Source organism: Centruroides sculpturatus, unplaced genomic scaffold (assembly GCF_000671375.1).
Source record: "Centruroides sculpturatus isolate CEXI.00-Female unplaced genomic scaffold, Cexi_2.0 scaffold193, whole genome shotgun sequence".
NCBI classification, from domain to species: domain Eukaryota; kingdom Metazoa; phylum Arthropoda; class Arachnida; order Scorpiones; family Buthidae; genus Centruroides; species Centruroides sculpturatus.
In genome coordinates this window covers 552,047-578,672 of record NW_019384402.1, presented here as the reverse complement: position 1 = coordinate 578,672, position 26,626 = coordinate 552,047, and the positions used below count along the sequence as shown (strand labels likewise).

The 26,626-nt window shown below is 28.0% G+C and overlaps 1 protein-coding gene across 1 annotated transcript in view; it reads right to left on the bottom strand.

Moving 5' to 3' along the window:
* Positions 1-26,626, bottom strand: part of LOC111618680 (tyrosine-protein kinase Abl-like) — a 128,173-nt gene that overhangs the window by 15,160 nt on the left and 86,387 nt on the right. The window contains exons 4-10 of the mRNA XM_023360244.1: positions 18,175-18,447; positions 18,013-18,097; positions 15,738-15,915; positions 12,285-12,469; positions 7,072-7,136; positions 3,921-4,193; positions 3,759-3,843 (exon numbers count right to left, since the gene is read on the bottom strand). Coding sequence (XP_023216012.1) covers positions 3,759-3,843; positions 3,921-4,193; positions 7,072-7,136; positions 12,285-12,469; positions 15,738-15,915; positions 18,013-18,097; positions 18,175-18,447 — 1,144 coding nt within the window. The remainder of the gene's footprint in view (positions 1-3,758; positions 3,844-3,920; positions 4,194-7,071; positions 7,137-12,284; positions 12,470-15,737; positions 15,916-18,012; positions 18,098-18,174; positions 18,448-26,626) is intronic.

Below are 26,626 nucleotides of genomic sequence, written 5' to 3'. Positions count from 1 at the left end.
AATAAAGTGTTTTCTGTTGGATGTGTAAAGTGTCAACTTTGATTTTTGTTTATTTAAAAATAAACTTGATTAGCAGTTTTTAATGTTTCTGATTGAATTTATGATCAAGCCCAATATTGAAAATATTGAATTTGTTCCTCAATAAGTATACAAATTACCATATTGGCTTGAATATTAGTCAGTATCTCTTCCCCAGATTAAAAAAAAAGCTCTCAACCTATACTTGGGCCTTGAGTTATATTCAAATCTGATTAAAGTTTTCTTTGATTTTGATAACTATATATGGTACACACTGTATAGCATTAAACTGACACTAAAATTCAGTGCATCAATTGCTTGGTGATAGTAAATGCCAGCAAAGTTGTGACCTGTCATGCTGATGTATGCTGGAATTAAGTATTTGGCATGATTTTAAATAATCAATTAGTTGATTGTTTTTATTGTACTTAACAGAAGCAGTTTCAGTAATTTCTATAACAAAATAATTTTTGGGATAAAACAAAGTATTTAAGATCATTAAATAACAAAAATACTAAATTACAGCTTAAATTTATTTTATATATATTATTTTTTAAAAATGCAACTTTCTTATATTATTTAAAAAAAAAATATCTAAATTTTATTGTACTTAAGTAAATAAAATAATCATAAACTACAATTTACTTTCCACTTAAAATAAAAAGTAGATTAATTTTAGTGAAAAATGCTAAAATTATTCTGTAATTTTAAAATATTGAGAATTTATCCCTGATGACAAGAAACAAAAGTTCAAAAGCTTGGACACACAAAAATTAATACTATAGTGGTAAGAAAATAAGAATGAAGTCAATAGACTAGATTCTGGATATGTGTCACTTCACTGCCATAGCCAAATAATGAAACCTTGGCTTCATTCCTTAGCTATCTATGTACTACATAGTGCAAATTTTTGCCACATAGTGATATTTTTACCATTCTGGAAAAATAAATCAGCAACTGGCAATAATATAACACTTGCCATGAACTAACACTCACACTGATTGCAATGCTCTTTTAGTAGTGCTTGTATGGATTATCAGAATTGCTATGGGTTATTTTTGTAATGACATCCAGCCTCTGTTTCAGTTTCATTTTTAACAGTCAAAGAACTGCAAATGCATTTTTCAGAATACACATGAAACATGCAAGTAAGTCTATTTCTCCTGCTGTAATGTATATGCCAAGCAACCTACTACTCAGATTATAGTATCTCAATTTTGCTCTGTAACTTTTATTAATTTCATTTTTATTGTTATCGAGAGAAAAGAAGCTAAGTTACAATTTATCATGCATAATATTAAGTATCCAATACATACACAGTAGAGCATCATTTATCTGAATCAATTGGGGACTGGGGTTGTTCAGATAACTTATTTTTTGGATAACCGATTATGTACGAAAAAATATATTAACCTCTCCCACGTTGAAATTTTTCTCCGTTGCGTGTCGCTTCGTGTTGAATTTTCGTCGATGTTAAGCCTAACGAAAACTTTTTAAAATACTAATTGTGGCTATTGTATCATTAAAAATTATGTTTTTATTTTGTACAAATAAAATAAATATATTGAAAAAGATAAAAACCAAAAAAAAAAAAAAACTTTAGAAGTTGATCTAGTATCAAAAACGTTCGATTCAGCATGATACACAGTCCTCAGAAAAACACCACACAAAAGTGCCAGTGCTGCCAGCTAAAATACACACACACACAAAAAAAATATTGGAGAGCCCAAGATACAGCCAAAGATTGTAGCACCACAGCACTAGCGAAAATTTAAATTTGTCGACTGGAATGCTTTCGGATAACCAGCATTTCGGATAAATGACGCTCTACTGTATTTCTATCTATAAAACACAAACTCTTTGAGTATAATATTCCATTTGACTAGGTATGTTTTAAATACAATTTGTAAAAATTATTAAGAAAGCCATCAAAAATTTATTTACCTGATTGATTCATAGATGTTTCTAAATACAAATTCAAAATTAAAAAAAATATTTAACTAAAGTAACTTTAAAAAGAAAGAAACATCAGATTAATTATGAAAATTAGCCTTGTTCAGTTACAATTGCATAGATAAAAAGTAATAAAAATTCCATATATTCTTGTAAAAGTTAAAATAATAATAAAATTATGAAAGATTGTGGTGAAGACACAATTAAAAAGGGCTTTAAAAAATATTATATTAAACAATGACTTGAACAAAACAGAGGATGACTGAGAGTTCAAGAAGACTGAAGATCATGATGACAATGAAACTTTTGATGAGAACAAAATTGATAAAATTTGTTTCAATCCAACTTTCCAATTTTTTAAAATGCAAATTACAAATTTTTGTTCGCAAATAAAATTAATAAAAGGTCACCTCATATTTGGATCCTAATGTTTTCAAAAAGTAAGGATCCAAAATTGGATATCAATTTCTGTTCAGGCCAATATGGTAAATATATTTCAGTAAATGAAATGAGCATTATACTATAAATAAGTATGATTAAAGTATGATGCTTCATCAACATCTTTTTGAACAGTAATATATTCTCAGAGTAAAAGTGAATGAATTATCTAACATTGAAATATCACAAATAATAGTTCTTGATATTCTTCAAACAATTGAATTAATATTGAAGAAACNTGTTTTTAAAAACCATTTAAAAGTTGTTTTGAAATTTTCAAATTGTATATTAAATTTATTTTTAAGATTTTATAGCTTTAGTTTATGTTTTACTGTTTTTATGGTTTCCATTACTTTGTCAAACATTATATCATGATTTTGGTTCTTTCTGTTAACAATAAATCAATCCCCATTGTTTATAAAGCTATAAATAACTTTAGCACATGATACGAGAACTTGATTGGAGACTATACATCATACAAGGATGCAATCTGAGGCTAGAACAATTACACCTCACATCCCAAATCTGCATTGGCACATTCATACATCACTACACTAAACAGATTTCATTGTGAAACCCCAAAGTTTTGTTGTCGGGAACATCTGTATTAGGGTAAATGGAAAAATGCTTTGTTTACCTAATTCAGCTTATAATAGAAATGTTTTAGGACATATCAGAGATTTATGCAAATTCCACTGTGATCTAAAAGCAAATAAAATTCAATAATATTGAAATGATATTAATTACATTCATTTCAAAAACTAACAAAATTATTATAAAATTTAAAATTCAAATAAAACAGGGAGAAAATAAAGCTGATTCCAACAGCAGCATACAGAGAAGGGTCCGTTGTGGGAGTGACTTCATCAAATGTGGAACTTTTCGTCATTGAATGAACATTTTTTGTTGTTCATTGAAATTTTTAGGAAATTAAAATATGATGTGATCCTGTTTTTTTTACAAGTTTTAAGAAATTTGTAAAATAATCAAATAAAACAATTCATATTTGTCATAATCTCATGTGTTACTTCATCCAGTCATTTATATTCATCAATGATCTTATCTATTATTATAAACAGCAATTTGAGATAACATAATATTCATTGCCGATGCTTATTCATTAATTTGCAATATTTTCATTTAATTGTCATGCTTTTATTCAATCTTTTCTATCTCTCTCTCTCTCTCTTTTTTTTTACAATATTAAATATACTCAATCAACAATATTTTATAATTTTTTTTACAAATATATTATTGATCAATTGTTCTGTATAATTCTGGTATATTTTGCTATCTATACAGATGTTGCATTAATGTACAGAATTTTAATGATGTATTACTTATCTTACCTAACAACTGGACCAAATTGGGATGTTTCATTTCTTTCATAATAGAAGCCTCTTCAAGAAAATCCTTTAAAGCCATGGTATCTTCCTAATTAAAAAAAAAGTATATCTAATATCATGTCAATAATGATTATTGTAATTATTTAAAAATGAAATTTTAATTACTTTTAGAGTCTTCACTGCTACAGTCATGTTATATCTTTTCCACACAGCTTCATAAACATCACCATATTGACCACCACCTAACTTATGTTTCATCACAATATCTGTTCTATCAATTTCCCATTCATCTGGCTCTGGACTTAATGCAAATACTGTAGGTTTATTTCGTTTGGGAGCTGGATAAAGCAGCATTGTAATTAATCCATCAGCATGCATAGAATGATGATGAACTAATTCAGCCAAGGTATTAAACCGACATTCTGAGGTCACATAAACCTTAAAATATTATGTTTTTATTAGATAATCTTAACAATATTAAAAATAAAATTAAAGAAATTTTTTAAATGATAAATATAAATTTAAAGAATATATTTTAAGTTTAAAATATAAAAACATAATAATCATGAAATTTAATATTCTAAAGTGAATCTTTTATTCAAAGACACTATACAAAATAAATATTAAGTGAAAACATTTAACAGGCAAATTAAAGTATTGATTAAATTCTTTCATCAAGTACATAAAACTAAAGCATAGAGTTATGAAATAAAACATTTTCTTTGTAAAAGTTCAATTACACTGTAAATGATCAAAATATAATTATCTAATAAAAAAGAAATTATATTTAAACAAGGAGAATAACTTGATGTAAAAAGGCACTAAAGAATATTTTATTTCTTTGTGAGCACTTTCGATGCTGTTAAGAACGTCGTCTTCAGCACAGCTTCAAATCACTTGTAGAGAAATAAAATATTCTTTAACACCTTTTTTATGTTGAGTTATTCTCCTCGTTTATGTACATTTGTCGGAATGACATCCACCTTACACATTTATATTACTTTACAATAAATTATATTATATTCAAAGTCTACTAAGTATCTTTCTTATGCTTTCATATGCTAAAAAACTGCAGATTTTTAGTTAAATTAAACAACATATTAGCTATAACTAAGAGAAAATGACTTCCAACACCTTAACACTGCGTTGAGTAATAATAATCCACGAAACCTTATTTTACCAGTGTTATGTCCGTAACAAACTCCACAAATGCTTTCGACCTCCACCGAGGTCTGCTTCAGGTGGTGACTGACTGTGTTTCCTCCTGACCATCGTAATGATGTTGCCAGAGCTGTAAATAATTGTGTTTATCGGGTTTCACCCCTTCGACTGTCCCTGTTTGAATTCCTCAAACAAATACCTCCACGCCTGCGCAATCATTTCACCATCTTTGAAGTTGATTCAGGTGACCCCACTGTTAGCTTTATGTATCTCCTAGGCCTCCAGGTGACTGATGTGATCAGTATGGAACGCTTGTCTGATTAGTCTGATGTTCAGGAAGTCCGCCCATATTTCAGGGTCAGTAACGTAGGTCGATAAGGCGGCGGTGTGACTGTTATTTTTAATATCCACTTGATGTTCACATATCCATTTTTGTGTTGAGCAGATGATGGAGCTAATGTAAACCAAGTCTCTATTGAATCTATCGTCCCTGATGGGAATGGAGTATACACCTGGGGCCCATAACACTGGTAAAATAAGGTTTCGTGGATTATTAGCTATAACTAAATAATGTTATATTGAATTTAGATCTGCCAAATATAATTTAGATAAGAATGTAACAGAACAAGCATTTTTCTAACAACTCAATACTCATATATTTAATCTTAAAATGTTTTATACAGGATCCCTTGCTTTATAATGTGTTATTGAATTAAGGTCCTACTGATAATGATATAAAAGTTAGAACTTGTATCATCATCAAAAGTTTGTTCAAAATGAAATAAATAACTGTATTCAAGTTTGACAGCAAAATATAAACATATCTAAATTTTTTCAGTAAGTTTTAAAATGCTAGATTAGCCAATTAAGAGTGTGTATCATAAAATCTGCATAAATTTCAAAGTTGTTTAAAATTCATTATTTATTTTAAAATAAGGTTTTTTAAAATGTTAGATTAGCCAATTAAGAGTGTAAAATCTGCATAAATTTCAGTTGTTTAACATTCAGATGAGATGATCAGGACTGATCGGCTGCAACTTGAACTTTCATCTTAACCAGTTGTATTAATCTCTTGAAGTGGCAAACTTGGCCTTGAATACAAATAATGACTAGTATTTACTAGTTAACTTTAAATAAACTATCTTCACAAAACAAAAACCAACAGAAATGATAAAAACTCATGTTTGGTCTTGATCTGAACAGGATCAAGGCCAACTTCACAGATCCAGTTTCCCAGCCATTTTCATAAAAATTTTGCTTCAGTTGGTAAAAAAATCTCTCAATTGGTCTCAGTTGTGAAACATTTGGAATATTGATTTCAGAGGCGATGTATTAAATTCTATAATAGACAAACTAGACAACTGTGACATAAGAATAATGGGCACTGTACATGTCTGGTCAGAAGACATCCTTGATTATAGTAGTATTTTGTTTAGAAATTGTAATAGCCTCTTCTGAATGCATTCATTGTCATACACTTCTTTGGTGATGGAACACTGTGATGGGACAATAAAGGTGTAAATGTCCATTTGGACTGAAAGCCAGCCAAACCAGATGCTTCAATGAAAACTTGCAGTGTCATTTAAATTTGACTTCAGGATCCACATCTAACCCTTCTTTGGTGAAACAGTGACTGTTACCAGCACATTCATTTCTATCAAAAATGAAATACGACTTGTCATCCATATGAAGATTGTTTACACATTCAAGGCTTCATCATGCATCTCCCACAGAAGGGTTTTTTAAGCAGCAAGTTGCTTTGTTGTGTACTTTGGACCAGAGTTCGGCATCTTAAATCACTTAAATTCTTGATGTTTTTTCAAAATTTACCAAACATATCCATGTGAAATTGTGAACTTTCTTCTCAATTTTCTAAGCATTTATCCAACTTTTCCCAAGGATCCTTTTTCGAATTGGCTCCTTCCTTTCATTCATTTTCCTCATCTTTTGACCAGTTCCTGTTCTTCTTCCTTCATGCTCTCGCTCTACTCTTAAAATGATGCTGTACATTGTATACCATGGAACGCCCATTGCAGAGAAATATTTAACTGTATAAAATTTCCCATTTTCATGATTTTCAATAAAAAATAAGCCACTTACAATTTTTTAACTAAATTCATTTATTCCTTCCACTTTAAAATGGAATGTTATTTACATAAACTTTTTCAATAAATTCAATAAAGAACATTCTAGAAGGAATGTATGCTGTCTTGTGTACATCTGTAATTATTTAAAATAACTGAAAAATTTATTGAAATTTAAGCAATTTTTAGGATACACATCTATAAAATTTTAGCATAGTAATATGATATACAGCAAAGTATTGACATTCTTTCATATGTATCCTGATGATGGCTACTAAAATAGCCAAAAAACATTTGAGAAAATAAATAATTTTGCTGGTGGAGACTTTTCTAGAGATACCATATATTTGAGCAGAGATGATGATACTTGAACCATAAAAAAGACCCCAAAATCCAGGGCCATCTTATAGGACAGGTAAAAAAAAAATTAGATTGAAATTTATATAAATTAAAATCATTATAAAAAATGGAAAAACCATAATTATTTACTAGTAGAGAGTAGGGTATGTCCACAAAATATTATAGAATAGCCCATATGATGTTTTTATGAATAGTAAAGGTCATTACCTGAATGCCAAATCAGTGGGAATGTTTGCAACAATAGCAAGACAGTGCTGCCAGATGCAAGAAAATAAAATTTGTTTATTCGAAAAATTACGAATAGGACATAATTCCGTATATGCTATACAGTATTATTTCCTAGATGATGATTGCTGATCTAAACTAAATTCATAGGCCATTGATAGTTTGAGGGTTGTCTTATAGGACAGATATATGCTACAACTATAAAACTTTGACGATAATTTATACCTCGTCTTATCTGTGCAAATATACAGTAACTGTTTTGTATATATTTTATAAAAACAAATATAATTTAAATGAATTAAATTATATTTGTTTTTTGCAAAATTCAGAACTAACTGCTGACTTCTTAGTAATTTTAGTTTCTTATGTATAAAGTGAGACAAAACAACTAATTTAAGAAAATATACATGCATTTATCATTGTTTTTAAATATTTATAAACCAAAGAGTAATTAACTAATTATATGCAATATAATATGAGAGATACTGTATTATCAAACACCAGAAAATATATATGTATCAGATTTATCTTCAGTAAATAAAAAGTAAATATAAGATTTAAATAGTAAAGCTTTAGAATCTTTAATTCCAAAATTAATTATATTTTGTAATTTCAAATCGTAATATGTAAATAAGACATTTGAATTTAAAAATTATGGTATCTCATCACTAAAATTTATGAAAGTTTTATGAAAGATGATTCCCATAAAAATTTCATACGTATGACATGGGTGGCCAACAAATCAATCATGACTGACCAGTCAATCAGTTTATCATTTTTGAAGGTAGAAAGTATGGCACTATTAAAATGTGTGAGAGGTCGGACTTCGAAAAAACCCCCACAATTTTATTTGGAAATTTTTTGAAAGAAAATTCATTTTTCGTTTTGAAAAGGAAATTTATTTAAATCTCATAGAAAAAAAAAACCTTTTCCATTTTATTACCGGAGGATGAGTGCAATTCTCTTCCTGGAGTCATTTCCTTTCCCAGGGAACTCAGAATGTGCCACTGGGAAGTACAACAAAAAATTCACTATTGGTGGAAAATGACAATGTAACTTGGAAATAAAGAGAAGACTTCAAGGAACAGTGAGAGGGGTCGAGAGAAAAAGAGAAATTAAAAAAAAATATATTATAATTCATATTTAGAACTATTTCTTCTCCAATTTAACTATACTCCAATTGTCTTCTTCAACTTATGTATTTTATGTCCCAAAGACACAATAAACACTAAAATGTGTATGTTGTGAACAGAGAAAAAAATCTGTAAAAACTGTGTTCACAGAATTATTTTGATTGCCCTATTCCAATATAATGTACCACTTATACCACTTACTAGATGGCACTTAACTCACAATGAACAAGTTAGACTATTATAGAAAAATATCATTTGAAAATTACTCCTACAATGACTATAATTATAACTGCTCTTAGAAATTAATTTCTATTATTCTTTGTGTCAATAATATAATATTGAATTTTGGCTATTTCTAAGAATTTTCTCAGATAATACTGACTACTTTCTTTTTGTCTATCAAATACGGAAATAGTAGAAGTGTTTCACCATTAAATAATTTGTTGTAATCATTTAATAACTTTCATTTATGAAAAAATTGTTATGATTTGTCCTTGATTTGGTTTATAAAATTGACATTGTATCATTTTCCCTTCTTTTCCTATGTTTGAAATAACAATACTTACCAAAATGTGTTTAAACAAAAGTTTCCCATTAAATATAGTTTTATGGATTAGAGATGTGATTGATCCCATTATATGATCATAAAAATAAGCTCTCTCAATAGGGTCTCTTGTCTCATCTGTTTTGGCAAAAGATACTTAAGAGAAACTTGGAACAAAATATTCAGGATTCCACTTATATTTAATTAACTAATCTTGTATCTATGTTATGTGGATGATGTACTCTTAGTTTGATAAGGGTTGATGAATGATTTTAATCTATTTATGCTTAACATTAAATTCATTGTTAAATGTGAAACTGAACAATGTACAATTTCATTTTTAGATTTGCAAATCAACCAACAAAGCCATATGCTCTCTACCTCAAATTAGTAGTGTCTTTCCCCTGTACATCACACTTTTCCTGTTAGCAATAAAGTCATGCTAGTCATGTATCTAACTCCTTTCAGGACAACACTTTTTAACTGAAATATTATATACATTTTTTTGAATTGAAACTATATACAAACTTCTGGTGCAAACAGAAGTTTGTATAATAATAGAAGGTAAGAAGTTTAATATTGTTGGTTAATTTCTAAAATCTACATAAATACGTAGGCCTCCAGACCAATATCCTCTTCCATATAATAATTAAATTTATCTGGAAGAGGAGATTGGTCTGGATGCCAGGATAGTATAACTGGCAATGCATCCATCTGGTATGTGGGAGTTATGGGTTTGAGTCATGCTCCGGGCCAATTCTTTTCTTCCAGAATATTCTGAACTATTTAATAAAATTTTAATAATTAAATTTAATGAGAGATGGCATCTAATGCTTCCCTCTAGTGACATACATAGAAGTTGGTACGGGCTGCACTCAGAGGTACAGCCCCAATCCCTCTAGTGACAAAATTATTTAGAAATTAATTTAAAATAATCACAGAAAAGTAGCCCAATGTAATCCAGTAGTTGTTTGGCTTATAAATATATCAGGTTTTAAGATGTTTGTATATGTATAAATGTACAGTTTTTAATTAATGATTCTGTTGACAGCAAGATTATCAAGTTATGTATATATGCTGGAAAATCAGCTTATAGTAATCTGTCCTTGCTGTTTGGACTCATAAAAGACTATGAGTCTGAAATGTATTTCCAATACTAATAAAGTGTATATTTTTGAACCTAATCTCATCTCCAACTCTGCTTCATCACTTAACCTACAAGGTGTGATAAGTCTGTTACAATTAGCCAGCACTTGGGACAATAGGGGACAAATTTATTCTTTACCCAATATTATTCTTAAAGATGAATTCAAACCACAAGCATACAAGCATATAGCTATCAGTGTGGTGATATGGACTTATCTTTTAATGTCTTCATCTGACTTATTGGAACAGGAATTGAATACTATAATGTTTGCTATAATTAAAGGTAAGTATCATAACAGAAAATTATATATATAAGGTTTATTGATCTCTGTTTCTCTTGTATATGCTTTACACATGAGGGTAATTTTTACGCATTATCAATTCCTTTCATCGATGATTTACCCATAAAACTAGTTACTTTCTTAAAAAAAAAAAANTCTTTCTTAAGATGTGTTTTCACATACATTAACAAGTAGGTAAAAATAAATACATAATTTTCATTTTTCTAATTTCTTTTTTTATAAGCACTTTTTAAAATTTCATTTCAGAGAATTTTTTTATAATTCAGAAAGCCAACTTTATTTTCAATTTTTTGGGCTGCAAAGGCTCCAACCTGAGTTATAGTTGATGATGATAATGATTATCTAAATATATAAAATTACTTGTCCTGACTGACTGAGTGATTGATTCATCATCGCCCAGAGCAAACTGCTGAACCTAGAGGTGAAATTTCGTACACAGTTAGGGTATGTCATGAAAACACACACAAGAAGGGATTTTTTGAAATTCCCCCATAGGGGAGAGGGAGAGAATTAAGGCTTAATCTCAAGAACGGCTTCTACTGTACTATTTTATACTCAAGAACGGCTTCTACTGTACTATTTTATACTCAAGAACGGCTTCTACTGTACTATTTTATACTCAAGAACGGCTTCTACTGTACTGTATAGTTAAAAACAAAAAATTGCGTTTTTGTTTTTAACTATATTTAGACGCAATTTTTTGTTTTTAACTATATTTAGTTTTCATTGAGTACTTAGGTGTATTAAATTGATAATATTTCAGATATTGTTATAATTATTTTTATATATTTTAATATTTTAACCAAATGTTCAAACTGTTTTAAATTCGAATTTGTTATTGTATATTGGTTTGATTATAGAATGATTGTAAACGTTCCAGAAAATTGATCAAATTGAAAGCAATTTGATTCTCAGCAATTCTCTCTCATCATTCTCAGTGGTAGGTGTTACATAACAATTACTATGATTGTTGAAATACTGAATATAAGTGCAACTGAGTGTTGGATTCAAAATAATTCCTTTTATATTAGTTTTGGCTATCAAAAGTAAAGTATAGATAGTTATAAGGTCAGGGATTGGGTATTCCTATAATCAAAATTACACTTTTAAATTTTAAATATGTGTATATTTAAGAAATAATCATTTGTGTTTGATAAGAAAGTATTGAATCAATGTCGGGTTTTCAAAATCAATCAGATACTCATTTCCTTAAATGTTCATTAAAGATATTTATCATGCAAAGTAGACAGTACATTTGCATACTGGATCTAGAATGTTTGATTGTAGAAGAAATTTACTTTAATTTCTTTTTTTACTAATAACAATTTGCAACTTCCTATTTTAGTTAGTGTTGCAACAAAATTTCACAAACCACTTACTGTATCATTTGTAGTAAGTTATTTGGTTTATTTGAACTTGTGTTGAACAGTTAGACATATTCATACTTTAACTATACCTTAACCTGTCTTTTTGCTATATACCAATAGAGCAAAATGACAAAATACTAATTATAGATATTGTGTATTTATGAATACTAAATTAGCTTAAAATACTTTCAATCAAATGTAACTTACCCCAGACATCAGATTTTGTAGAAAACTTATTATAAGCTAGGCCTTCAGGAGCTGTCCACTTAATAGGAAATTTAGCACCAGCATGAGCTGTATAAGTATCATCTCTCATCAAGCGTGCCAATCCAAAATCAGCTACTTTCACTAAATGATTTTCACCTACAAGACAATTCCTAGCTGCCAAATCCCTACAATAAAATAAACTATAGTTTATTTATGTAAATGGAATAATATTTTTCATGATATTTAAGTCAACAAGCTTACTTCAAGATAATGCTATAAGAAACCAGGAAATTATATTCAATTTCAAAAAATAAAAATTAATTTATCTTGTTTTTCAACACTAAACAAAAAAGCACCTTGTAAATCCAGTAAACATTTTAATAATTTAAAAATGTTTTTGACCAAGAGTTAATACATCATCTTCAGTTAGAAGGAAAACCCATTAACTCGGTTTAGCATTTAGTCTTATGTAATTTTTTACACATTTAATAGGTTATTTTTTGATAGTGAAGAATATTGTTTGATTGAACTAATATTGTCAATGATGTCAACAGGATTCACCAGTACATTAAATCAACAAATTCTCAACCAAATAAAGATTTATCACTTGCAATGACACTTATTTTAGTAACTTTAATGTACCACAAAACAAAAGTCTCCATTAAAATCTGATAGACATCAGTACTCAAAGAGAGATTCAAACCAGCAATCTAGCAAAGTAGAAACAATGCTTTAACATACTCATTCATCAGACTGGCACTAACATTTTTATTTTATTATTTTTTATGCTTTTATGAAACATTTTAAATTACTTTTTGCATTTTGGTGGTTTTCAATTCTGCTTATATTTTTGTATTTTCAAAATTAATTTTTTGACATTTACAAATTTTCAGGTATTTCAACTATTTGTGTTGTAATGTACAAAATTATATTCTGTTCTTTCTGCACTATAATTACATCAATGATTATTCTCTGTGAGTTCCTTTAATTCATATTTTACAATATAACAGTTTTATACAGTTTATTGAACACTAATTTGATATTCAAAATGTAAAAATGATTTCATTTTCAAAAATTTACATTTTTGATTTTCTCTTTATGGTATCTTTTTACAACATAAAAATATATCTAATTCATACATTAATAAGATATGAAATTAAATAAAACATTTTTTGTTTAAGTCAAAGTTCAAACTTGAAGAGGTTTAATAGAATTTGATATTCTCATACTTTATATTTTTTCTTTTGTTCTAGTTTCCCTTCAATTTGGAAATAACCAGGATGATATAAGTATTATAAAGGCAGTTCTTGCAAATAGCTATTTGCAAGAAGTGAAAATAAATTTGCAATAATTGTCATTATTTTATCACATATGCAATCAAAAACACATCACAACTTTCCTCAATTTAATTATTGCAGTGACAATAATTTTTTGAAAAGACTCATCCTTGCATTTATCAGGACTGACTAGATGTAACTGCAATGATCAGTGATTAAATGTAGTCTCACTCTCAAAATAGCGAAAAATAATCTTAATTTTTAATTTAGTATTGTAGATTTATCATGGCAGCCAAAAATATATAAATATAATTTACATAATGAATAATACAAAACATTTTGGCATTCATTAATTTACCTTTGTCCTCAATTGCTGCCATCAATATACTAAATGTTTGCATAAAAGTAAACAGTTGTGGTTTCATTTAAGATTGTGTTTAAAGTATAGAATGGCTACAATATTAGAAAAAGTATTGTGCAAGTAATTAATTTTATAATTGAATTTATGCAGGATAATAGTGTTTATTTTATCAAAATAATACCTTGATAAAATAAACACCATTCATAGTATATGATTAGTTTGAAGATCTCATCATTTTATATTTTATTTTGAAGATCTCATCATTTTATATTTTATTTTGAAGAAACTTTTAAGTAGATTCTAACTGAAACTATTTTCTACTATTAATTTCTTATCAATCAAATTCAAGGAACAATTCATCACAATTAACAGATTCTCTCTTAATTACTGATCAAACTACTGTATGTATCATTTTATTTGGCCCTTATAAATTGTCAGCATGGCATGTCTTTTAGAATAACTTTTGCTAAATTCAAATGCTTACATTTTTCCATATAACATGTTCATCAATTGAAATTGTTACATTTTAAAATTTCTCTTATATTCATATAAACCAACACAGAAACTGGATAACTATGTAAAAGAAAAAACTAAAAGCTGAAACTCCTGCAAAAAACAATTTTAATCTGACGACAATAGCTGAAGTTATTGGAAACATTTGTTTCTCATTAAATATTTTTTCATTTTTTGCTAGAGTTTTTGGTTTTTTCTTTCTGTTACATTCTTACAACCTCAGAAAATTTCTTTTAATGCTACTTTCTATATCCAGACTTTACTACTGGGCTTTTCATATGCTTTATTTTGTACATTATGATATCCATCTAAACATATGCTTATATATTTTTATATATGAGAATATAATTGTAAAACAATATTTCCTCCTACCAAGTAGCACTGACTTCTTAATATCTTGTTCTTCATTAACATAAATATACAAGCTGTAAATTTTATGTTGCTTTCATTATATTTTAACTAATGATAAGTATTATGATATAATTTTTAACATCAACCTTAAAAAAGTACTGATATCATGCATAATTCAAAAACAAAAAGGGAATCAAAGAAATAAAGAAGAAGAAAGTTAAAGCATATGCATACAATATACATTGTATGATAAATTACTAAATAATTTTATTCTGTCAATATCAAATTTGTTTAATTCAGATATTTATTTCATTTCTTTTAACAATATATTTTTATTCAAAATATCTATTTATTAATCCAAATTATGCCAAATATTTTCAGAATTATATATTTATTTAATTATCTAGGAACATCTAGATGAAAAAAATCAACCTGAAGTAGAATTTAAATATGTAACCTATGAAAGCTGGGTTTCATAGATAGCAATGAATGTTATCAATTATGCTATATAAATTTCAACTTTAATCTTCACTAACAGACATATGTAAATTTACACCATAAACTAGTACAGTTATATGATGTTTACCTGGTTTACAAGAATGAAGGTTCAAAATTAAACTCTGCATCAATATTTTCTTCTACCAAATATATGCATAAATGCATACATACATTTATAATTATTAACAATTAATAAAAAAAAATCAATCTGTAGATAAAAAAAATTATTTTATGAAATGAAATGTTATAAATACAGTTTTAAGCCATTCAACATTATATACATATTACTGTAATATCTTTGAAATGTATAATTTGTAAATGATATTTACAATTCAAATGATCAATATTCCAAATTTACAAATAAACATAAATTAATTCATAATTATTCAAATAGGAATTAATTTATAGAAACAATACAGTATAATGTAATAAAATAAACTTTTTCAAATATACCTATGAATAAAGCTATGAGATTCCAGATAAGACATAGCTGAAGCAATTTGAGTTGCCATATACATCAATACTACAGCATTAATCTCATCTCTGCTAGCATTGCGAAGATAGTCTAATAAATTACCACATGGCATAAATTCAGTTATTATATAAAAAGGAGGTTCTCGGGTGCAAACACCTAAAATATAATAAATTATTTATATTAGTAAATAATATTTTTACTAAATTTATTGTAGAAGCTATTAAAATACAAATTACAATATTAAAATCTAAATTTGTAACTAAGTTTGAATTTAGCATTATATTAATTATTGAAAATTTATAATTTGAAAAACAAAAAAGTTTAACTAAAATATAACAAATTTATAAATGTTTAAAATTATATTTAAAGACAATACTTTATTAAGTATAACTATTTTCTCTAATTTTTGCAGACTGGATTTATGTTAAAATGATATTTTCTAATATGTTTTTTCAGCACTAAATTAATAAACTGTACAATTATAAATTAGTCAGTTTGTCTGTACAGAACTATCTAAAACTAGTTAAGACAAAGTTCTTTATTTTGTTTATGTTAAACACTTTAAATTTTAAAAAAATCTTTGAGTAAATTAACAAAATAATTTTATTATTCTAATATCAATGTTATCTATTTCTTGCTATAATGTATAAATTCCTAAAAATATTTATAGAGTATTTTATACAAAATAATAATAAACTGTGTATATCATTTTCATAAAATAGAGAAAAGCATTTCAATAATATAGTTAACTACACTTGAAGCATTTTAATGGTTGAAATAAAATATAATATGCATTAAAAAAATTTTTTTAAATAATTATTACTAGATTTGTCTATTATTGTTTGCAATATTTATTTATTTCTCTTTTTTTCAGCACTAAATTCAACATTGTATTCTGCATTAAGCAGCATGTTTAAAGTTTCAATGTTCTTATGTATTAGAGCAGAGGTTCCCAACTTATTTTTATCACAAAACTCTTTTCACCTTAATAAAAAATGAAACTTTGCAGATATCAATGAATTAAAGCATACTAGGTAGCCACTTTACACTGAAACTGAAAGTAAAACTATAAAACAACAATTAAAAAAATAAAATAAAAATTAATTAATTAAAATTGAAATCAAATCAATTGAAAATTAAAACAATGTTTTTAAAAACCATTTAAAAGTTGTTTTGAAATTTTCAAATTGTATATTAAATTTATTTTTAAGATTTTATAGCTTTAGTTTATGTTTTACTGTTTTTATGGTTTCCATTACTTTGTCAAACATTATATCATGATTTTGGTTCTTTCTGTTAACAATAAATCAATCCCCATTGTTTATAAAGCTATAAATAACTTTAGCACATGATACGAGAACTTGATTGGAGACTATACATCATACAAGGATGCAATCTGAGGCTAGAACAATTACACCTCACATCCCAAATCTGCATTGGCACATTCATACATCACTACACTAAACAGATTTCATTGTGAAACCCCAAAGTTTTGTTGTCGGGAACATCTGTATTAGGGTAAATGGAAAAATGCTTTGTTTACCTAATTCAGCTTATAATAGAAATGTTTTAGGACATATCAGAGATTTATGCAAATTCCACTGTGATCTAAAAGCAAATAAAATTCAATAATATTGAAATGATATTAATTACATTCATTTCAAAAACTAACAAAATTATTATAAAATTTAAAATTCAAATAAAACAGGGAGAAAATAAAGCTGATTCCAACAGCAGCATACAGAGAAGGGTCCGTTGTGGGAGTGACTTCATCAAATGTGGAACTTTTCGTCATTGAATGAACATTTTTTGTTGTTCATTGAAATTTTTAGGAAATTAAAATATGATGTGATCCTGTTTTTTTTACAAGTTTTAAGAAATTTGTAAAATAATCAAATAAAACAATTCATATTTGTCATAATCTCATGTGTTACTTCATCCAGTCATTTATATTCATCAATGATCTTATCTATTATTATAAACAGCAATTTGAGATAACATAATATTCATTGCCGATGCTTATTCATTAATTTGCAATATTTTCATTTAATTGTCATGCTTTTATTCAATCTTTTCTATCTCTCTCTCTCTCTTTTTTTTTACAATATTAAATATACTCAATCAACAATATTTTATAATTTTTTTTACAAATATATTATTGATCAATTGTTCTGTATAATTCTGGTATATTTTGCTATCTATACAGATGTTGCATTAATGTACAGAATTTTAATGATGTATTACTTATCTTACCTAACAACTGGACCAAATTGGGATGTTTCATTTCTTTCATAATAGAAGCCTCTTCAAGAAAATCCTTTAAAGCCATGGTATCTTCCTAATTAAAAAAAAAGTATATCTAATATCATGTCAATAATGATTATTGTAATTATTTAAAAATGAAATTTTAATTACTTTTAGAGTCTTCACTGCTACAGTCATGTTATATCTTTTCCACACAGCTTCATAAACATCACCATATTGACCACCACCTAACTTATGTTTCATCACAATATCTGTTCTATCAATTTCCCATTCATCTGGCTCTGGACTTAATGCAAATACTGTAGGTTTATTTCGTTTGGGAGCTGGATAAAGCAGCATTGTAATTAATCCATCAGCATGCATAGAATGATGATGAACTAATTCAGCCAAGGTATTAAACCGACATTCTGAGGTCACATAAACCTTAAAATATTATGTTTTTATTAGATAATCTTAACAATATTAAAAATAAAATTAAAGAAATTTTTTAAATGATAAATATAAATTTAAAGAATATATTTTAAGTTTAAAATATAAAAACATAATAATCATGAAATTTAATATTCTAAAGTGAATCTTTTATTCAAAGACACTATACAAAATAAATATTAAGTGAAAACATTTAACAGGCAAATTAAAGTATTGATTAAATTCTTTCATCAAGTACATAAAACTAAAGCATAGAGTTATGAAATAAAACATTTTCTTTGTAAAAGTTCAATTACACTGTAAATGATCAAAATATAATTATCTAATAAAAAAGAAATTATATTTAAACAAGGAGAATAACTTGATGTAAAAAGGCACTAAAGAATATTTTATTTCTTTGTGAGCACTTTCGATGCTGTTAAGAACGTCGTCTTCAGCACAGCTTCAAATCACTTGTAGAGAAATAAAATATTCTTTAACACCTTTTTTATGTTGAGTTATTCTCCTCGTTTATGTACATTTGTCGGAATGACATCCACCTTACACATTTATATTACTTTACAATAAATTATATTATATTCAAAGTCTACTAAGTATCTTTCTTATGCTTTCATATGCTAAAAAACTGCAGATTTTTAGTTAAATTAAACAACATATTAGCTATAACTAAGAGAAAATGACTTCCAACACCTTAACACTGCGTTGAGTAATAATAATCCACGAAACCTTATTTTACCAGTGTTATGTCCGTAACAAACTCCACAAATGCTTTCGACCTCCACCGAGGTCTGCTTCAGGTGGTGACTGACTGTGTTTCCTCCTGACCATCGTAATGATGTTGCCAGAGCTGTAAATAATTGTGTTTATCGGGTTTCACCCCTTCGACTGTCCCTGTTTGAATTCCTCAAACAAATACCTCCACGCCTGCGCAATCATTTCACCATCTTTGAAGTTGATTCAGGTGACCCCACTGTTAGCTTTATGTATCTCCTAGGCCTCCAGGTGACTGATGTGATCAGTATGGAACGCTTGTCTGATTAGTCTGATGTTCAGGAAGTCCGCCCATATTTCAGGGTCAGTAACGTAGGTCGATAAGGCGGCGGTGTGACTGTTATTTTTAATATCCACTTGATGTTCACATATCCATTTTTGTGTTGAGCAGATGATGGAGCTAATGTAAACCAAGTCTCTATTGAATCTATCGTCCCTGATGGGAATGGAGTATACACCTGGGGCCCATAACACTGGTAAAATAAGGTTTCGTGGATTATTAGCTATAACTAAATAATGTTATATTGAATTTAGATCTGCCAAATATAACTTAGATAAGAATGTAACAGAACAAGCATTTTTCTAACAACTCAATACTCATATATTTAATCTTAAAATGTTTTATACAGGATCCCTTGCTTTATAATGTGTTATTGAATTAAGGTCCTACTGATAATGATATAAAAGTTAGAACTTGTATCATCATCAAAAGTTTGTTCAAAATGAAATAAATAACTGTATTCAAGTTTGACAGCAAAATATAAACATATCTAAATTTTTTCAGTAAGTTTTAAAATGCTAGATTAGCCAATTAAGAGTGTGTATCATAAAATCTGCATAAATTTCAAAGTTGTTTAAAATTCATTATTTATTTTAAAATAAGGTTTTTTAAAATGTTAGATTAGCCAATTAAGAGTGTAAAATCTGCATAAATTTCAGTTGTTTAACATTCAGATGAGATGATCAGGACTGATCGGCTGCAACTTGAACTTTCATCTTAACCAGTTGTATTAATCTCTTGAAGTGGCAAACTTGGCCTTGAATACAAATAATGACTAGTATTTACTAGTTAACTTTAAATAAACTATCTTCACAAAACAAAAACCAACAGAAATGATAAAAACTCATGTTTGGTCTTGATCTGAACAGGATCAAGGCCAACTTCACAGATCCAGTTTCCCAGCCATTTTCATAAAAATTTTGCTTCAGTTGGTAAAAAAATCTCTCAATTGGTCTCAGTTGTGAAACATTTGGAATATTGATTTCAGAGGCGATGTATTAAATTCTATAATAGACAAACTAGACAACTGTGACATAAGAATAATGGGCACTGTACATGTCTGGTCAGAAGACATCCTTGATTATAGTAGTATTTTGTTTAGAAATTGTAATAGCCTCTTCTGAATGCATTCATTGTCATACACTTCTTTGGTGATGGAACACTGTGATGGGACAATAAAGGTGTAAATGTCCATTTGGACTGAAAGCCAGCCAAACCAGATGCTTCAATGAAAACTTGCAGTGTCATTTAAATTTGACTTCAGGATCCACATCTAACCCTTCTTTGGTGAAACAGTGACTGTTACCAGCACATTCATTTCTATCAAAAATGAAATACGACTTGTCATCCATATGAAGATTGTTTACACATTCAAGGCTTCATCATGCATCTCCCACAGAAGGGTTTTTTAAGCAGCAAGTTGCTTTGTTGTGTACTTTGGACCAGAGTTCGGCATCTTAAATCACTTAAATTCTTGATGTTTTTTCAAAATTTACCAAACATATCCATGTGAAATTGTGAACTTTCTTCTCAATTTTCTAAGCATTTATCCAACTTTTCCCAAGGATCCTTTTTCGAATTGGCTCCTTCCTTTCATTCATTTTCCTCATCTTTTGACCAGTTCCTGTTCTTCTTCCTTCATGCTCTCGCTCTACTCTTAAAATGATGCTGTACATTGTATACCATGGAACGCCCATTGCAGAGAAATATTTAACTGTATAAAATTTCCCATTTTCATGATTTTCAATAAAAAATAAGCCACTTACAATTTTTTAACTAAATTCATTTATTCCTTCCACTTTAAAATGGAATGTTATTTACATAAACTTTTTCAATAAATTCAATAAAGAACATTCTAGAAGGAATGTATGCTGTCTTGTGTACATCTGTAATTATTTAAAATAACTGAAAAATTTATTGAAATTTAAGCAATTTTTAGGATACACATCTATAAAATTTTAGCATAGTAATATGATATACAGCAAAGTATTGACATTCTTTCATATGTATCCTGATGATGGCTACTAAAATAGCCAAAAAACATTTGAGAAAATAAATAATTTTGCTGGTGGAGACTTTTCTAGAGATACCATATATTTGAGCAGAGATGATGATACTTGAACCATAAAAAAGACCCCAAAATCCAGGGCCATCTTATAGGACAGGTAAAAAAAAAATTAGATTGAAATTTATATAAATTAAAATCATTATAAAAAATGGAAAAACCATAATTATTTACTAGTAGAGAGTAGGGTATGTCCACAAAATATTATAGAATAGCCCATATGATGTTTTTATGAATAGTAAAGGTCATTACCTGAATGCCAAATCAGTGGGAATGTTTGCAACAATAGCAAGACAGTGCTGCCAGATGCAAGAAAATAAAATTTGTTTATTCGAAAAATTACGAATAGGACATAATTCCGTATATGCTATACAGTATTATTTCCTAGATGATGATTGCTGATCTAAACTAAATTCATAGGCCATTGATAGTTTGAGGGTTGTCTTATAGGACAGATATATGCTACAACTATAAAACTTTGACGATAATTTATACCTCGTCTTATCTGTGCAAATATACAGTAACTGTTTTGTATATATTTTATAAAAACAAATATAATTTAAATGAATTAAATTATATTTGTTTTTTGCAAAATTCAGAACTAACTGCTGACTTCTTAGTAATTTTAGTTTCTTATGTATAAAGTGAGACAAAACAACTAATTTAAGAAAATATACATGCATTTATCATTGTTTTTAAATATTTATAAACCAAAGAGTAATTAACTAATTATATGCAATATAATATGAGAGATACTGTATTATCAAACACCAGAAAATATATATGTATCAGATTTATCTTCAGTAAATAAAAAGTAAATATAAGATTTAAATAGTAAAGCTTTAGAATCTTTAATTCCAAAATTAATTATATTTTGTAATTTCAAATCGTAATATGTAAATAAGACATTTGAATTTAAAAATTATGGTATCTCATCACTAAAATTTATGAAAGTTTTATGAAAGATGATTCCCATAAAAATTTCATACGTATGACATGGGTGGCCAACAAATCAATCATGACTGACCAGTCAATCAGTTTATCATTTTTGAAGGTAGAAAGTATGGCACTATTAAAATGTGTGAGAGGTCGGACTTCGAAAAAACCCCCACAATTTTATTTGGAAATTTTTTGAAAGAAAATTCATTTTTCGTTTTGAAAAGGAAATTTATTTAAATCTCATAGAAAAAAAAAACCTTTTCCATTTTATTACCGGAGGATGAGTGCAATTCTCTTCCTGGAGTCATTTCCTTTCCCAGGGAACTCAGAATGTGCCACTGGGAAGTACAACAAAAAATTCACTATTGGTGGAAAATGACAATGTAACTTGGAAATAAAGAGAAGACTTCAAGGAACAGTGAGAGGGGTCGAGAGAAAAAGAGAAATTAAAAAAAAATATATTATAATTCATATTTAGAACTATTTCTTCTCCAATTTAACTATACTCCAATTGTCTTCTTCAACTTATGTATTTTATGTCCCAAAGACACAATAAACACTAAAATGTGTATGTTGTGAACAGAGAAAAAAATCTGTAAAAACTGTGTTCACAGAATTATTTTGATTGCCCTATTCCAATATAATGTACCACTTATACCACTTACTAGATGGCACTTAACTCACAATGAACAAGTTAGACTATTATAGAAAAATATCATTTGAAAATTACTCCTACAATGACTATAATTATAACTGCTCTTAGAAATTAATTTCTATTATTCTTTGTGTCAATAATATAATATTGAATTTTGGCTATTTCTAAGAATTTTCTCAGATAATACTGACTACTTTCTTTTTGTCTATCAAATACGGAAATAGTAGAAGTGTTTCACCATTAAATAATTTGTTGTAATCATTTAATAACTTTCATTTATGAAAAAATTGTTATGATTTGTCCTTGATTTGGTTTATAAAATTGACATTGTATCATTTTCCCTTCTTTTCCTATGTTTGAAATAACAATACTTACCAAAATGTGTTTAAACAAAAGTTTCCCATTAAATATAGTTTTATGGATTAGAGATGTGATTGATCCCATTATATGATCATAAAAATAAGCTCTCTCAATAGGGTCTCTTGTCTCATCTGTTTTGGCAAAAGATACTTAAGAGAAACTTGGAACAAAATATTCAGGATTCCACTTATATTTAATTAACTAATCTTGTATCTATGTTATGTGGATGATGTACTCTTAGTTTGATAAGGGTTGATGAATGATTTTAATCTATTTATGCTTAACATTAAATTCATTGTTAAATGTGAAACTGAACAATGTACAATTTCATTTTTAGATTTGCAAATCAACCAACAAAGCCATATGCTCTCTACCTCAAATTAGTAGTGTCTTTCCCCTGTACATCACACTTTTCCTGTTAGCAATAAAGTCATGCTAGTCATGTATCTAACTCCTTTCAGGACAACACTTTTTAACTGAAATATTATATACATTTTTTTGAATTGAAACTATATACAAACTTCTGGTGCAAACAGAAGTTTGTATAATAATAGAAGGTAAGAAGTTTAATATTGTTGGTTAATTTCTAAAATCTACATAAATACGTAGGCCTCCAGACCAATATCCTCTTCCATATAATAATTAAATTTATCTGGAAGAGGAGATTGGTCTGGATGCCAGGATAGTATAACTGGCAATGCATCCATCTGGTATGTGGGAGTTATGGGTTTGAGTCATGCTCCGGGCCAATTCTTTTCTTCCAGAATATTCTGAACTATTTAATAAAATTTTAATAATTAAATTTAATGAGAGATGGCATCTAATGCTTCCCTCTAGTGACATACATAGAAGTTGGTACGGGCTGCACTCAGAGGTACAGCCCCAATCCCTCTAGTGACAAAATTATTTAGAAATTAATTTAAAATAATCACAGAAAAGTAGCCCAATGTAATCCAGTAGTTGTTTGGCTTATAAATATATCAGGTTTTAAGATGTTTGTATATGTATAAATGTACAGTTTTTAATTAATGATTCTGTTGACAGCAAGATTATCAAGTTATGTATATATGCTGGAAAATCAGCTTATAGTAATCTGTCCTTGCTGTTTGGACTCATAAAAGACTATGAGTCTGAAATGTATTTCCAATACTAATAAAGTGTATATTTTTGAACCTAATCTCATCTCCAACTCTGCTTCATCACTTAACCTACAAGGTGTGATAAGTCTGTTACAATTAGCCAGCACTTGGGACAATAGGGGACAAATTTATTCTTTACCCAATATTATTCTTAAAGATGAATTCAAACCACAAGCATACAAGCATATAGCTATCAGTGTGGTGATATGGACTTATCTTTTAATGTCTTCATCTGACTTATTGGAACAGGAATTGAATACTATAATGTTTGCTATAATTAAAGGTAAGTATCATAACAGAAAATTATATATATAAGGTTTATTGATCTCTGTTTCTCTTGTATATGCTTTACACATGAGGGTAATTTTTACGCATTATCAATTCCTTTCATCGATGATTTACCCATAAAACTAGTTACTTTCTTAAAAAAAAAAAAAAGATATATTCTATCAATTATCCCTAATCTGAATTTGAATTGAAAGATTATTAATTATGAAAATAATACTCCTTTTTTTTTATTAAAATACAAAATTTTATTGTTAAGAATCAGAAAAATATGAAGCTTGCAAAATATGAGAGAAATATGAGCTAATAGAAGAAAAAACACATGGAAAAAAATGTATGTTTGGAATTAGAAAAACACATAATATGTGAATTTAAAAATGTAATCTCATTTATATTGTGAGTTCCACATGTTTAAGAGTACTTTTTCTGATAACATGGAAAAAAAAAATTGAATAATTTTCTTTTTTGGGTATAAACAGGGACATAATGCATCCAAAGCAACCCAAAATACTAACAAACTTTAGGTGAAGGTTCTGCGAGTAGGCAGGCCACCAGGAATTGGTTCAAAAATATCATACTGGGAATACAAATCTCAAAAATTGGAATTGATCATCATCTGACTGTCTGGAAAATCGTGGAAAGGTTGAACATACCAGACATTATTCAACCATTTCTTGACATCCATCTAAACATGTTAGGGAAAGTCAAGAAACTCAACAAATGGGTACCACACAAACTCGGTGAGAGACATAAGGAGCATCATTTGGAAGTCTGTAGTTCTTTAATTATTTGTCACAAAAATTAAAGTATTCAAATGAGATTCTTCACCATCCACCTTATTCTCCAGACTTTTTTCCAACAGACTATCACTTTCTTTATACATTTTGGCAAAAAAAAGTCTTCAAGGAAGAGGATGCAATAAAGAGTACCTTTAATGAAGTTTTGGCTTTTATTCGCCTCGTGATTTCTATCAAACTGGTGGTAATGCATTTGTATTGCTTTGGGAAAAATGTATTATTGTTGGTGAAGACAATTTTGATTGAATATGTAAGTTTTAAATTAAATTAATAAATGTTGCAAAGTCAGAAGTAAAAATCGGCCATTTCATTTGCAACAACCTAATACAAAATTTGGGACTTTGTTTCATTTTATAAAATATGCCTTCTTTATTGATGTAAAAAATTTTGTTATTTGGTTGTTTTGATTTTACATAGCACATGAGACTTTAAATTCAAAGTGTTCTTTTAAAAAAAATAATAATTATTTGTTCTACAATAGTTTCCTGAAAACAACATTTTTGTTATGTTGAAAAAATTTAAATCTATTTACAGTGTTTATATGCAATTTTTTAACACCAATAAACTGGCAAGGGCAGCATGCAATATTTTATTTGTTGTGCAGTTTGCAAATTAATGTAATAAAATAACACCTTTGTGACAGAAAGTAAAAATGTAATCTCTGTGTGCTAGAACATATTTTGTATTAGACAGCACTATGTACTGTTGGTGCACTTTACATTTTTTTTATCATAGGTCACGATCTTGTTTGGTCTGCTACATCTGTTTGTGACATATTGTCTCCCTTCATTCAGCTTTTTTTCATGTTACATCTAACCATATATTTCTGTGTGCTGTTGGATTCATTTATTTGCTTCATTTCTGACAACCTTACAAAATGCA